Genomic DNA, 14638 nt, shown 5'->3' on the forward strand with positions numbered 1-14638 from the left:
TATGTACTTGGTGAAAGATCTTTGACCTGTTTGGTCCTGTCTGAATAATTATACCAATTCCTCTTTAAGAATTATCTCACATTTTGGTTCTTTGAATTTTCTGAATGATGATCCTTCAGGTTATCTTTCTGTTTTAGATATGCAAAACGTTCCATATGGATTCCTTATAGATCTATCATGCATCATTCATGCATGCAATGCAGAACTGCTATCATACAAAAAATAATGTTTGTGGCTCCTGGAAAGGGTGGTAAATATTAAAGGCATGAATGACCTCCACAGTAAAAACACAAAATTGACAAGATATTACTTTTATTTAGTACCTTCAGATTGTTTTAGCCTTATATATTGACTTGTAGTCATTACACTAATATAGTGTACTTAAAAGCAAAATAAATATCTATTTATGAATTTACTATACCAGTTTCAAATATCTAATTATAAAACTTAAGGTATAAAGTCAGGAGATTCAAATGATCTCCATGTATTTACTGTATTTCAGTTCTTTTAAACTAGCAATAATTAATTTGTTCTACAAATTGATCAGAATCTGTTCAGTTAAAGTCATTAGGTACTTGAAATAACCTTATAATATAGTTTTACGTTATCATTACTGAAACAAAAACATTAACACTATTGGTGGTGCCCAAACCTAACACTAGCATTGAGTATTTTAAACTTAACAGTAATACACATTAATATTTAATACTATAGATTATTTACAAGAATATAAACAAATATAGGTACGTAGTCGTGAATGGGTACGATCAAAATGATCGTGTCAGTTGACATGTTTTTGCGATGCCCAACTTGATCCGCTCCTCAATCGATGCTTGCGTTATAATCAATAACGTCTACCATGCTGTAACTTCGTCCCGTTCAAAGTTTTGCGTCGCATAAACAAGCCATCAGATCGGTACAGCTCAGTACAACTACTGAAAATGCATAACAGTACAACATCACTGTGCACAGTCAATTCTCACGAGATTTCTCTCAGGTCACGATACTTCAAGTATCGAAGCTATCTTTTCGAACATTTTTATCTAAACTAACGTTAGAGTAGCACTGGTCTATGTTGCCATTATCGTCTTTGATGAGAGATTCGAAGATTGAGATAAGGTTATTCAGTCCGATGAGGTATCCGTCTTCGTGGTTGCCAACTTTCCAGACAGAGTTGTGGTCTATGCTGGCGTTTTCTGGTACGGGGACAGTCTTGGCGAAGTCGATCATCCAGATGGAAGCCCTCCTTTTGTCGTGGACGAAGAGTAAGGAGCTGCCGATCAACTCGTGAGATCTGAAGAACGGTGATTCTTTAAGCGTATCCCTGATGCTCTTCAGTCTTTCTAAGTATCTCGGCTGTAAAAGATAGAAAGGTAGGTTAAAGCAATGTGAATCTCAATATTAAGTTGGGTTAGAAAATAATTTAAGAATACTGTTTAAAACACTAAGGTAATTAAGATTATCGTTATTTTAATGTATTTTCATCTCAATTGAACGATAGAAATCTAGGAATATGAATATTTTTGAGAATATCTAAAAAAGATTTTATGAAACTTACCGCAGCATTAGAAAAGTTGCTCGTGAAATCTTTGAAAGCTTCAACAATTTGTTCCCTAGTCTTAGTAGTCTTAAAGTCTTTGGAGCTGGTGCCATCAGCTTTCTTAACACCATCTATCCTGAAGCCGAGGGTCGCAGTGGAACTGATGGTTTCCCTCCAGATCATGTACCTTGGCTTCGTGACGCCTTTACTCCTGTGCTCTTCATCAGTTGGTGCTTTGGGGTCTATCTGGATCATCTTCTCGTACATGTCCTGGAAAAAAGAGAATGGCATTTAGAAAATTGAATTTTGCAATAGGTTTATTGGCAGTCACTTATTTGTTATGAAATGCTTTATTAATTGGTTCTTTAGCTTGATTGATTCTTGAAAGGTCAAAAGAATTTATATTTTGCAACAGATTTCTTCATGGTAGACTCCAAATTATTTCAAACAACCCTAAATTGCGCAATGACGTCAATCAAATCCAAGACACTGTTGTATCATTGACCTTTCGACATTCACTTAATATAATTTCCACTATCCTTCCTATAATCTATTCATAGTCTATTAATTACTTGCTATTTATAAATATATTGAAACAACAAGCTTCAAGTAAAAATATCACTTAACGAGTATTATGACTCTGAGACTTATTTTTATAACTGGTTTTGCTTACAACATAATTATGATTGTACATGTTTAGTTCCATATCATTGACGTAGAGACTGGTAATTAAGACAAGTTTATCAATGCGTACACATTCTCTGACATTGTCGGATAAGCAATGAACTCTATTAAGTGATATTATGGAGGTCGATAGAATATCGTTCCTACACTTTCTATGTAGATGATTTTTCCTTATGATTTTTTTGCGTCGCGAATATTGAGAGTACTTTTTTATGTCCCGTCATTCTTGTTTTTTTCTTTATACTTCCCTACTATAATATTGAAACTGTTAGATCCAAAAATATATTCTGACTATCATCAACTTTTTTTTACGCAACCAGAAATGAAAGCAGCAAACAGCATGAATCTTAAAAAAGATTGTACATTGAAAATTGATTAAACCGAATCAATAGTCAGCAAAAACATCGCGCGTCACAATGACGTAGTGATCTCAAAGAATAAAGAGCACGTTTGTGAGTCTGTACGTGATGTAGTTAACGTGAACGGTTTAATGCGAACAGATATGTAACTGCAGTGTAATGTTGTTGACGCACTGATGCAGAAACATGTGCTAAAATTTATATTGTACGTTTTAAGTAAAGGATGCACTGGCAATGGCAAGGGCTATAATTTCATCATTGGCAGCCTGAGGAAGTATAACACTTTTGTACCTTTCACTAGTAGAGCTATGTACTACACGAAACTGCAGCTTTTTTTAAATTTTGCGTTATTTAAAATAACTACCATATTAAAATAGGTTATCAATTTGAGAATATGTCATTCTTATTGAAGGGAAAATTAATGACTTTTGCGTTATACTGCTAAACCAGTCAAGTCTTAATAAAATGGTCAACTTAATGTAACTGTCATCATCGTTCATTGCACTATGTAGCTACATGTTCCGTAAATAACTCATTATGACAGTGCATTAATATTTCCTCTAGTCTAGTCTTCAGGCACGAGGAAAATATGTGATCATTATAAGAAATTGTATCTACAGTTGTATGAACAATTGCAACCCATTTAGATTCTAGAAGTAAAAAACTTGAGGCGATGAATAACAATCTTAGAATCTGCAGAATCATGAAATTAGATATTGTCAGCATGAGTTACACTTTCTGCTTTTCCCTTACGACTTAAAGGACTTTAGTCCTTTAAGCCTTCACCTTAGTGAATTCTGCTATTACTTAGGTAATGCTATTACTTGAGGTAGAATCAATAAATAAAATACTCACTTTTCTTAACTTGGTCTTCTCCTTGGCTTTAGCGAGTTCTTCTTCAAGGTACGTCCTGACTCCAATCTTGCAATCCATGACGCACGGACTGTCGAAATCGCTCAGCAAGTCTTGTAATTGTAAATACACTGTAGAGGAATTGGTTAAGGAAATATTCGATGTACGTCATACAATGAGAAATTTGAATTCAAACGAAAGTTTGGTCATTAATCATTTGAGCAATGATGTATTTTGAATACAATTTGAATAAAATTGTGTAATAAATCTATGTTTCAAAATAAACATAGCGTATCTTTACTTTTTTTGTTGCAGTAATATATTTTTTGTTTGCAATTGGCGATGAAAGCTCAAAAGGCATATTTCAATGCTAGAAAGTTAGTGTCGAAATATTTGTTCAGTTATTTTTGTATTTCATTATTGTAAAAAAGGATACATTCTCCGTCTTCGCAAGTGACTTGTCCTTTGTATTCAGGTACGAATGGCCGAAGAACGTCTTTCATAAGCAACTGGAAATTAAGAAAAAAACAAACGTTAGAAATAAGTTCAATAACCTCGACGATGTTTAAGATAACATTTAAATCATACATGTAACAAATATCAGACATGACGTGTATGATGAATGAAATTACGTATTAAATAGCAAAAATGCAGTCATAGCTAAATAAGAAATAATAGAAAGCACGAGCTAAAGATTTATTATAACTGAGAACATTATCTAATCTTCAAGCTTCTTTAAAAGGTCAACAAAAGTGTTAACAATAACATAGTAAAAACAGGCGCCAATTTTTAGCACGTGCAGGCTAAACATGAAGACAAGTGATAAATAAAAGTCGGAGTAAAATTGCGTAAGAAAGAATAAATAGGGAATAAAGTTAACTTCACAGTTGCTGAAGAAAAATATCTAGCATTTGACATTGAAAAAGGAAATTCTAATGCAAAGTTTATTGTCCATAACCAGTAGGTACAGTAAGACAAAATTCAAATTGTAATGACGCGCGATTTACAATCGTACGTTATTTTTATGTAACGCCCGCATAGTGCCGTATGTTTTATTCAAACTTTAGAAGCATAATGCGCGTCAAACGCCTGTCGTCAAAACTCTGTTCAAACAATATTTTCCTTTGTGACGTATTTAAGTTACATTGTGGTTTTAGCAGGTTTCAAAACCACGTGAAAATATTCCATGAAAAACATTATTTAAATTACACTTTATTATACTTTTTACGCAACTACTTGAAACTTTATACCTACGTGTTTTGTTACTCGTAAGACGGGGTCATTATCTGTCCGAATGTTATCTACAAAGAAATTCGCACGTCCTTAATTGTCATTGCTTACATTAGGAAGTCGGTATGACGTCAAACCATTGTATCTTTTCAAGTTTGCTTAATTGTTATTAAATCTAATAATAATTGTGCCAACGCTACTGTTCGACACTGATAAAAATCATTGCATCAAAATTCTGTTTTATAGCTAGATCAGATTTAAAATAAAAGCTTTTTACACTAACAATTTTCGTGACCCTATAGCTAGTAAACTGCGCATAACACTCCTGGATTTTATTATTAATATCGACTGGCATTTGCGGTTGCGTTAAGGAAAAATAATAAATTAATAATATAACAAAAACTCTCAGTCAATACGGGTCATAGGATTTTTGTTTCAATAAAATATGGATTGGAACTTTAATCTGGAAGACTGAAGGTTGATTATTAAATGGAGGAAAATAATGCGCAGAATATATTGCTATCTGTTAAGTAGTTAGTAACAAGAACTTCAGTGTACAGCGAAACATACTATGAAGAAACATTATTGTTAACTAAAGATCCTTCATAGATTGTTTTGTGGATCTATGCAGTGACGTCGTTTGAGGTTGATGACTTCATTGCTTCATTACTTATTGTATCATACTTAGTGGTCAATAAACGTCATTCTAATATAACCTTAATTGCCTCTTGAATGACCCTTAACAATGACTGATGAAAATTATATAAAGCTTCATTTGACATAAAAATTGATTCACCAAAGCTCGAAGCTTCTATTGATTTGTCACACTTTTTTGTCTCGATGGTTCTAGTACAATCAATTTTATACCCAACGGTTATTGACTTGACGTAACCGCAGAAACTAAAGAAAAAATGCTGATTCACAAATTACTCTCTTAGGTGTATAATTTTCTTAAAATCACTTGAATCATTATCTTAAGTAGTAGAAACCGGATAGATCTTGATTTGACCCAAAGAACTTTAACTAGAGTACCTACATATAATTGGAATAAGGGATATAATTGAAGCTACGACTCTAAAAAAACAACCTTTGGATATAGCCAAAAAAGCAGTAATAACCAAAAAAGTAGCTAATAGCTACCGCGTCAAATTACCACGTGTTTATGGCAAAACACTTGACCAAACTCTGGTAGTAGTGACTAATGCGCATGCTTCTGAGAACCGAAACTAGTAACACACTTAAGTTAACACTTAAGGTATCATCCTAGCGGATATCCTCATATTAAGTTTTTGTGACCAGGATTCAGCAGAATTTCTTAACTTACTCTTCATGCCATGAATCACCTGAATACGTATGAAATCATCATCAATGAGAAAGATGGTATTTCAAGAGATTTTGTTATGTCAGTAGAATGGATTATCAAACCAATTTGGCAAGGTAAGAGATGCTATGAGGTGTGAAAATGTTACCTAGATAATGACTTAATTCAAATGAACAAAATAAAGCGTAAGCAAGGTCCTTAACCCCAACAAGGTTACGTAGATATTCAAGTAGTGACTTAATACACCATTTTTTTCGATCCCATAAATATTTAAATACCTACGTAAGAATCCAGAATACAAAATCAAGAGATTCAAATAGGTATTTACCTGAAAACACTTCTCTTCTTGTTGACAAAGTTTCTTCAATATGGTGCCTTGGTCTGGTCCTGCCTTGAAGTTTCCTTGATGACCAGCTAGTTGGATCCAAGGGTACCTCTGCTTCTTGTAGGTTTGGAAGAACGGCGTCCACTGCACTATGTTGCGGAGTTTACGCCATCTTTCCGATTGCTGGAATAGAGAAAGGAAACATTGATTTATCGGTCAAAGTAATTGAATGGTTTTTATAGCCCAACGGTATTGGGTGTTACCAGAATTTGAGAGTAGAAATAATGACAAAAGTTTTTTTTTATTTTTAATTCAGACAACATACATAAAAGTAATTTCCGAATTCTAGAGGAGAAAATAATGACATTAGAACGTTAAAAATTTAAGTCAGACGACATACATAGAAGTAATTTGCTATGGAGACAGTTAAGACCATTAAGCCAGTTACAGTTAAAAAAAATGCCGAGTTCATAGAGGACAAATTAACCGATGGACACCAGAAAAACATAGAAGAAAAAACAACAAATGAAGACAATAGAACTATTAAGAGTGTAAGAAAAACGAATGCTCATGTTGGGCCCCCTATTCAAAGTATTTTTCCCACATTACTTGTTATTGACTGATTTGTTGACGTTATTATATGCAATTATGATTAATCTGTCGCTAGTACGTTTCCTAAGACCTAGTTTTCTAGTCATACATAGTCTAGAATTGAGTAGGCTTGTGTCTGACGTAATGGTGGTTTACGATATTTTTACACTGTGCGATATGCAAGAAAAATGCAGTTTGTGTCGTGAAGTTGTTTTATGGCTGGTTTTGTGATAGCATACCTAAAGGTGCAAATGACCTTGCTAGCTTAGCTACCTTGTATTTTTAAAAGGGTTTTTGATGAGTGGGCTGAAAATTGTTCCTTAGGACATCCTTTGATTTTGTGACAAATAAGATTGAATATTTTACGATTCTTATAAAAAATAGATTGCAAATATGATTGATTGATTGATTGATATCAGTTTTGATAGAAATTATTTATAAGGGTAGTATCCTAATTTTCATGTTATGGAAACAGAAGTCCGGAATGTATTCAAATAAATTGCTGATTATGTCGAAGCTAATACGGATAAAGGGTTAAGTTAATTAACAATTATTAGGAAGGATAAACAGGTATCCAATTAGTTGCTGTAAACAAGGATAGGGTTCCTCGTAACGCAATTAAATATTAAATTAACCACACAGATAAATAAATTCATGATTCCCTTTAATGAGTGATCTATTGACGTATTTTGTATGCGTAGGTGCTAATATTAGTGCTGTCAATAGGCAGTTCTAGAGATGCCATACTTGAAAAGATTGAAAATGAAAAATATTATATAATAACTGATGAAATCTAAGGGTTGATTGGTTCTAGAATAAATTTTTTGGTCGACCATACTCTCTCATGAAAACTGTTTTTCAAAAGATCAAACGGACAAATTGCAACACTTTAAGGAAAGAAGTTGAAGTGAATATAGATATTTATTAAAATGCAGAAACCAAAGTGAAACGTCACGAGTATCTAGTAATTATGTAAATGCAGTCAGAACAAATATTATTAGTTTGTGCATTATGCATTGATAATAAAGATAATCCAAGGAAATGAGATCTTATCTATGCAGATGCAAATTATGTTGTGTATCAAGTGTGAATAACAAATGGCGAACACAAGTTCGAAATTAATTAAACGATGCATTTATGAATTTAAATCAGAATTATATTTATTAATATGATATGAAATTAAATTCAGTGTGAATATTATAGGTAAATAAAAATCTAGGAAATATGATAAAATATCCAAAATATGAGCTCCTAAAAATGGTTATCAACGCTGCAACTTAAGTCATATTTAGAAGTATGGTAAGAAATTAACACGAACCTTTTTATGGCTATGCACATAAGCACAGAAAACAACATCCATAAAATCCTCAATGGTCACACAAATATTTGCCGAATACATTGTTATTCAGTTATAAACACCGTCACTTAAAAATCGAAAGCTCAACACAACACGACTCGAACGCAAGGATAACACAGCAGTAATGTTTGCTACGGCGCGAATCACACTGGCGACTGACGAACCATTCCGTTACACCGTACATATAAACGATTTATCAATCCACTGATTCACGGGGGCTGGTGCAGACCGCAGAGTCCAATACTATGACGTCAATGTACCGGCGGTCATTGTAAATTCAACGGTTTTACGGAAATTCAATTTTTCATCGGATGAACCTAAGCCTGTAGCAAAATTCTGGACAATTTCTTTGTCATGACGCACGGCTAGTGAATTAATTAGGTTCAATGTACTAATTAATGTGTGCATGTTAATCAATTTTTGTGCGTAAAAAATAACATTGAATTTACGAATTGCAAACTTGGAAAGGGCTTCATTGAATAACTTTCAAAATCTTGCCACGGTAGGGCTTAGCAAGTGAGATAATATAACCAAAAAAGGTTATAAAACAAAACGGAATTGAGACCCGTCTGCCGTTTTGACCTATATCGTGTCTTTTAGGTAACATTTGGCTTCCAGACGTCCAAGCCTGTTTATTTGACCCTGACACGGTCGTTGTACGAAATCGATCATCTACCTTGTTCAAAATAGCATCTTTACCCATTTTGGGCTTTTTTTTCGAAATTGATCACTGTGGTTTGTTTGAATAATTGTTGGTTATCATTATGTGATAAATTGTTTCTTCTTTTTGTCTATAAGTGACAACGAGCTATAAATTACCGTCAGGACCTATTTTCGTCAATTAACTTCTGCTCCTACATCAGTATTTCATGGTAACTGAAAAGTTTCTTTATAAATATGACGGAACAGATTCTAGTTACTAATTAACGAGCAATTAAACGAATTGTTTCTAAGAAGTGCTATATGTCGTTGGGGTACATACTGATGATTTTCTTAACAAACCCATCATCACTTAAGAGGATCTTGATTGAGGATGAGTCTACTTGGCGGTAATAAAAAGAATTGTTCTCGAAATAACAGCTTATTCAGATTCTTATGTAGTAATGCTATTTATGGAATGATCCTTAATTCTAGAATATTCTACGGCAATTGTCAGGACTGATTGTGATTCCATGTGTAGGAGTCAGCAATGCGCATAAATAAACAGCAGTATACAATAAAAGGTATAACTGATCCAAAATCTAATTTGGTACCTCATAAAGTACTTAAGTATCACAAAGTAAAGAGTAAATTTAATGAAAAATACTTAACAATAATTTCATAACAATACACACGAACCGCCATGACCTAAATTATATCAAACTGATTTACACACAGATGTGTTTACGTCACAAAAATGATTGGTCATCAAACTTACAGCTAATAAAACAGAATTTGATGCGAAATCGGAAACTACTTCAGCGAAAACCGATGCAATAGTACTACGAATGACGTCACTCCATCAAGTCAATATAACAAACAAAAAACGACGAAATAAAACCACTATTATTACGTCTTGAGCGAAATTCGATAAAAATAACGATAGAAGTTTTAATTTCAACGTCATGTTCTTTACGTATTGAATCGTATCAAATTCCCAATTTATTGAAACTCCAAAAGAAAAGGAAAAGGTTTAGGAAAGAAACCCCGTTGGTATCAAACATCCGGATTACGTTCGGTCCCACACGTAGCCTATGGTTATAAAAGGAGACTTCCTATCGATCGTCGGTCTTGCGTATAGGCCCATTGAATGGGGGCCTTTCCCATACTGCTTTAGACGCACCGACGAGGATAATGTAGTCATTAACACGTCTGGTGGTACCGTGGCGTCAATGTTTCTGCGTTTAACAGACCCAGTCATCTAAAGGCATCCTTTCTTAGTCAACGTCATCGACTCATGAAGGTTTACGTAATAGAAGGCCTTGTTCGGTAACGCCTTCTTTGAATTAACGGATCCTATACAAAATTTTGGATGTTTCCTTCTTCTTTTTTCTTTTGGCATTTCCCCTATTTCGCATGCATTAACATTTCGCATATCACTTTTTATATATATGCTAAGTATATAATGCACGTCATAAGCAATCTTTCCTTCTTATCTTGTTTTCCTTCAAGTTTTCTTTCGTCATATCTTTTTGCCCAATATTTTTTTTATTAAGAAGGTATTATATAAAAAAAAACAAGTATTCAAAATTATTGTCCATTTAAAAATAAAACTGTTAGTTTTTGTTACTTTCAAATTCCAAATTATGGTTACAAATTATATCTTCAGAGTATTAGTTAGGTATCATTTAGCCACTATGTAACCATAACACCATCTATGAAAGAGTTCTGTTAAAGATATTTATAAAAATGCTTAAATCATGGTAATAAATTATATTAAAATTAATTTAACAAGTTGTCATAATAACGAAAACAAATAACATTAATTACAGTTTATCTTTGATCTAACAAGGCTAATCAATAAATTGCGGATTTAAGGAAATAACATTGATAGTTTTACGTCATCATAAAATCAAATATTTATGACTTTAGAAAATCTAGGTTGAAGAGATAATCCTTTTGTTTTAACTAGTATTGATTAATTGACTAGTAAAGTTGAAGGTTTTAATTAAAACTATCATGAATACTAGCGGATTCCCGAAGTTTCGCCTACGCTTAGAGGCAAACACATATTTCATGTAATCTTCATGGGACCCTACCTCCATATTTTTATCGCCTTCCGTACTTTCATTTCCAATTTGTATTACTTATTACAGAAAAATGTATTTCCTTTCCTATAATACCACTTTAGATCTACGCAAAGTTTAAAATTGAATGATCAGATTTGTACCAAGATCTTTACAGCAATCATCTCTATCTAAGTAACTCCTATCAACCAGCTATCCTGTTTCAAATATGTGTGTGTATTGTATTAAATCACCATACACAATCATTCTCCATACATAGTTATTACCTAGTATTTTTAATCATATCCCGTCAAATGAAACAAAACAATAAGGAAAACACAAACTAAACTCAAAAGGGAAAAAACTGTATACATTGAATTTTAAGGATAAGCTATTCCTGAAATAGTTTTTATGGGTAATTTTCCCATATTACCAGCGAAACCGTTAGGTACCTACAACGCCTGAATAGATAAACGGAGTCAAATATTAAGGTAAAATCATATTAATTTCCTGAAGAATATGAATCTTTGATCGATAAAGCGTAAGGTTAGTTCAACTCTTACGACTGAAATTTCTACCGGCCCGTTGGTAAAGTCCCCTTCGAATATCTCAAATGCCTAGCCTTTTCCCAACTATGTTGGGGTCGAGTGTTACCGGATGCAGCTGAGTACTAGTGTTTTATGAGGAGTGACTGCCTATCTAACCTCCTAAACCCAGTTAAGCGGGCAACCCAATAACCCTACCCTAACAATACCCTGGGTAAGAGTGGTTGTCAGACTTGCTGGCTTCTAACTACCCATAAGCCCATAACGACCGCCAAAGATATTCGAATGACGGGGCATATGAATTGATCTAAAAATATATTTCTAACAGCGTCTAATCAATCCAAAACTAGGGTGTCCCCCAAGGCACAGTTATAGATATTATACAAAATCCTTGGATTTAAATAATATTATCTCCGAATGATAGTAGCGTCATCAAAATAGTTTTTAATTCAATGTCTGCAGATTCTCACGGAACCAGTCATGTGAAACTCGTTACTATTGTTGACGTATCTAAGGGTAAAGGTTGAGCTATGAAAAACAAGGATGACTTGATATAAAAATAGAATAATAACATAACTGCAAAATAAGCTAGATGCGTATTATTTTTCTACAATATTACCATAAAGAGGAAAAAATTTATTTTTGTTGATTTGTTTGTAATGGATAAACTCATAAAATATTGGACCGATTTTAAAAGTTAATTCACTGTTAGAAAGCTATACTTTTCTTGAGTAAAATAACGGTACATTTTATCCCGGTACGGGCAGCAGTTTTCACGGGACACGGGAGAAACCACGGGAAACGGCTATATAGTCATGAAGATACATCGAACTTTGGTAAATTAAAAAAAGGACGACATGAATCTAATAATTAACACTTTACTAAGTGCAATTTGAACTGTAGACGCTAACCAACTTTATGACCATATAATTGATACACCATAACAAAAAACCACAAAAGACTCGATACTAATTAACAAAATTGAAAAACACGCAACACCTAACTTCATGACCTTCCTAATTCTCTCTAGCTTTCTCTGTCCTTCTTCTACTATTGTTGATCATTAGAGGGAGACGGAAGGAGGTTTCACATGTACTGGGAAGTGGCAGATGCCATTTTGTCAAGTACACTTGTGACGCACAAAACGTCTTTGACAAAACGCATCTGCTAACGAGTTGGACCTTTGAGTACGTGCGTATATGTATATTTTTGTTTGTTTTTTAATCAGCTTTGAAGATGAAACGAGGTGATTTAAAGAAAATGGGAAGTAGCGATATTTTAGGAAGATTGGAATCTGATACAAGGTCTTCTTTCTGGGTTATGGTTATATTTGGTTGGATTCGCTGATGGATTTAATGAAAATTTTGATGGTCTGTCTTTAATATTTTCGGCCTTTGGCTGTTGGTATAAAACTGGTGCTGAAGAAGTTTGTTTGTAGGTACCTTTTGTTCAAATGAAGTTAGGAAATCAGTCTATATTTTAAGTTCTTTCTGTCTTCCCAACATCCCGATGGATTCTCTTTACGTTCTTCTTCATTTATTCCCGTCTTCTTAACTCATTTACTTTTTGTCATATTGATTGTCTTTATTGTGATAATATGAATGATAAGGTAATAAACTCAAGGTTACATATCCTTGCTTCTGTTTTAAATGACTTTGTAATATTATTAGCCTCTACTATCTTCTATACGTACTGTAACTGAGTAATTAAAATCAAAACATAATATTATGTTATGGCTCACGTTAGATAATATGGCTATTACAAAACTAGTATTTACGTACGTGTTTCTAAAAGAATAAATAAATCATAATCTTTGTCACGTAACTCAAACTTACTTAATATAATACCTACTTAAGGTATGGGTGTTAAAATATGAAAAACTAGCGAAATGCGCATGAATAAAACAAGTTTGTAAGAATACGCTTTCAATACATGTTATACAATGGTGCAAAATATTATGTAATCCACGGTAAATGTCAGTTTGTGATTTTTTTACACGCTTTTTATTAGCTTCACCTGTATGTTTGTAGGTTTGTAGGTTTGTATGTTTGTTTGTAACCGACTTCTTTGGGCGCGATTTTGACCTACTTTAAACGGCCAGATTTCGTTCAAACTTTGTAGATTTATTGAGGACCGATGACAATACACTAATTTGATAAAATTTTCCATTTTTAACCGACTTCCCAAAAAGGAGGAGGTTACACATACACATCGATTACTCCGAGGTTTATAGACCGATTTACGTGATTCTTTTTTTGTTCGACTCGGAATAGCTGCCAGTTGGTCCCATAGTCATCAGGTCAAGATCTGATGATGGAAACCTGAGAAATCGAGGGCAACCTTCAAAAGTTGTAGGCATACATAGGGTAAAAACTTGACACTCAGGTGTACGCCTAAAAGCACTATTCAACTGTGAAGATTTGGAGCTGACCTGATGATGGAGACCAGAGAGGGTCCAGGGAACTCGACAACTGAAAATGTAAACTACCTCGTGTTTGGGCTTAAATTATTTGTATTGACAAGACCTTTGCAACAGTGAAGGTTTGGAGCTGACCTGATGATGGAGACCAGAGAAAGTCGAGGGAACTCGACAACTGAATATGTAAACTACCTCGTGTTTGGGCTTAAATTATTTGTATTGATAAGACCTATGCAACAGTGAAGGTTTGGAGCTGACCTGATGATGGAGACCAGAGAAAGTCGAGGGAACTCGACAACTGAATATGTAAAATACCTCGTTTGGACTTATATTCTTTGTATTGATGAGAACTTCCCACTTGTATGGATAGTAACAACTATTCGTATCACTGAAAAGCTTATAACAAACAAATTAAACCGACTTCCCAAAACACTAAAAAAAACTAATTTTAGGTGCTTCGGCCTAGAACCAACCTTTCGAGTATGAGGGTGTGGGTTCGATTCCAGGGTCAGGCAAGTACCAATACAACTTTTCTAAGTTTGTATGTATTTCTAAGTATACTTAGACACCAATGGCTGATAAAAAGGTGAAGGAAAACATCTTGAGGAAACCTGGACTATAAAGTCTGAAATCACCAACCCGCATTGAGCAAGCGTGGTGATTAATGCTCAATCCTTCTCCTTGTGAGAGGAGGCCTGTGCCCAGCAGTG

General features: G+C 33.9%; 1 protein-coding gene across 3 annotated transcripts in view; it reads right to left on the reverse strand.

The window, feature by feature from the left end:
• Nucleotides 1–295: 295 nt before the first annotated feature.
• Ip3k2 (Inositol 1,4,5-triphosphate kinase 2) overlaps nucleotides 296–14638 on the reverse strand; it is a 162090-nt gene continuing 147747 nt past the window's right edge. For all 3 annotated transcript variants that reach the window (XM_021334937.3, XM_021334939.3, XM_021334938.3), the window contains 5 exons: nucleotides 6315–6494; nucleotides 3872–3944; nucleotides 3439–3566; nucleotides 1559–1810; nucleotides 296–1356 (listed from right to left, as the gene is read on the reverse strand). In XM_021334937.3, coding sequence (XP_021190612.3) covers nucleotides 1009–1356; nucleotides 1559–1810; nucleotides 3439–3566; nucleotides 3872–3944; nucleotides 6315–6494 — 981 coding nt within the window. In that variant the 3' untranslated portion in view covers nucleotides 296–1008. The remainder of the gene's footprint in view (nucleotides 1357–1558; nucleotides 1811–3438; nucleotides 3567–3871; nucleotides 3945–6314; nucleotides 6495–14638) is intronic.

This window comes from Helicoverpa armigera, chromosome 16 (assembly GCF_030705265.1).
Source record: "Helicoverpa armigera isolate CAAS_96S chromosome 16, ASM3070526v1, whole genome shotgun sequence".
NCBI lineage: Eukaryota > Metazoa > Arthropoda > Insecta > Lepidoptera > Noctuidae > Helicoverpa > Helicoverpa armigera.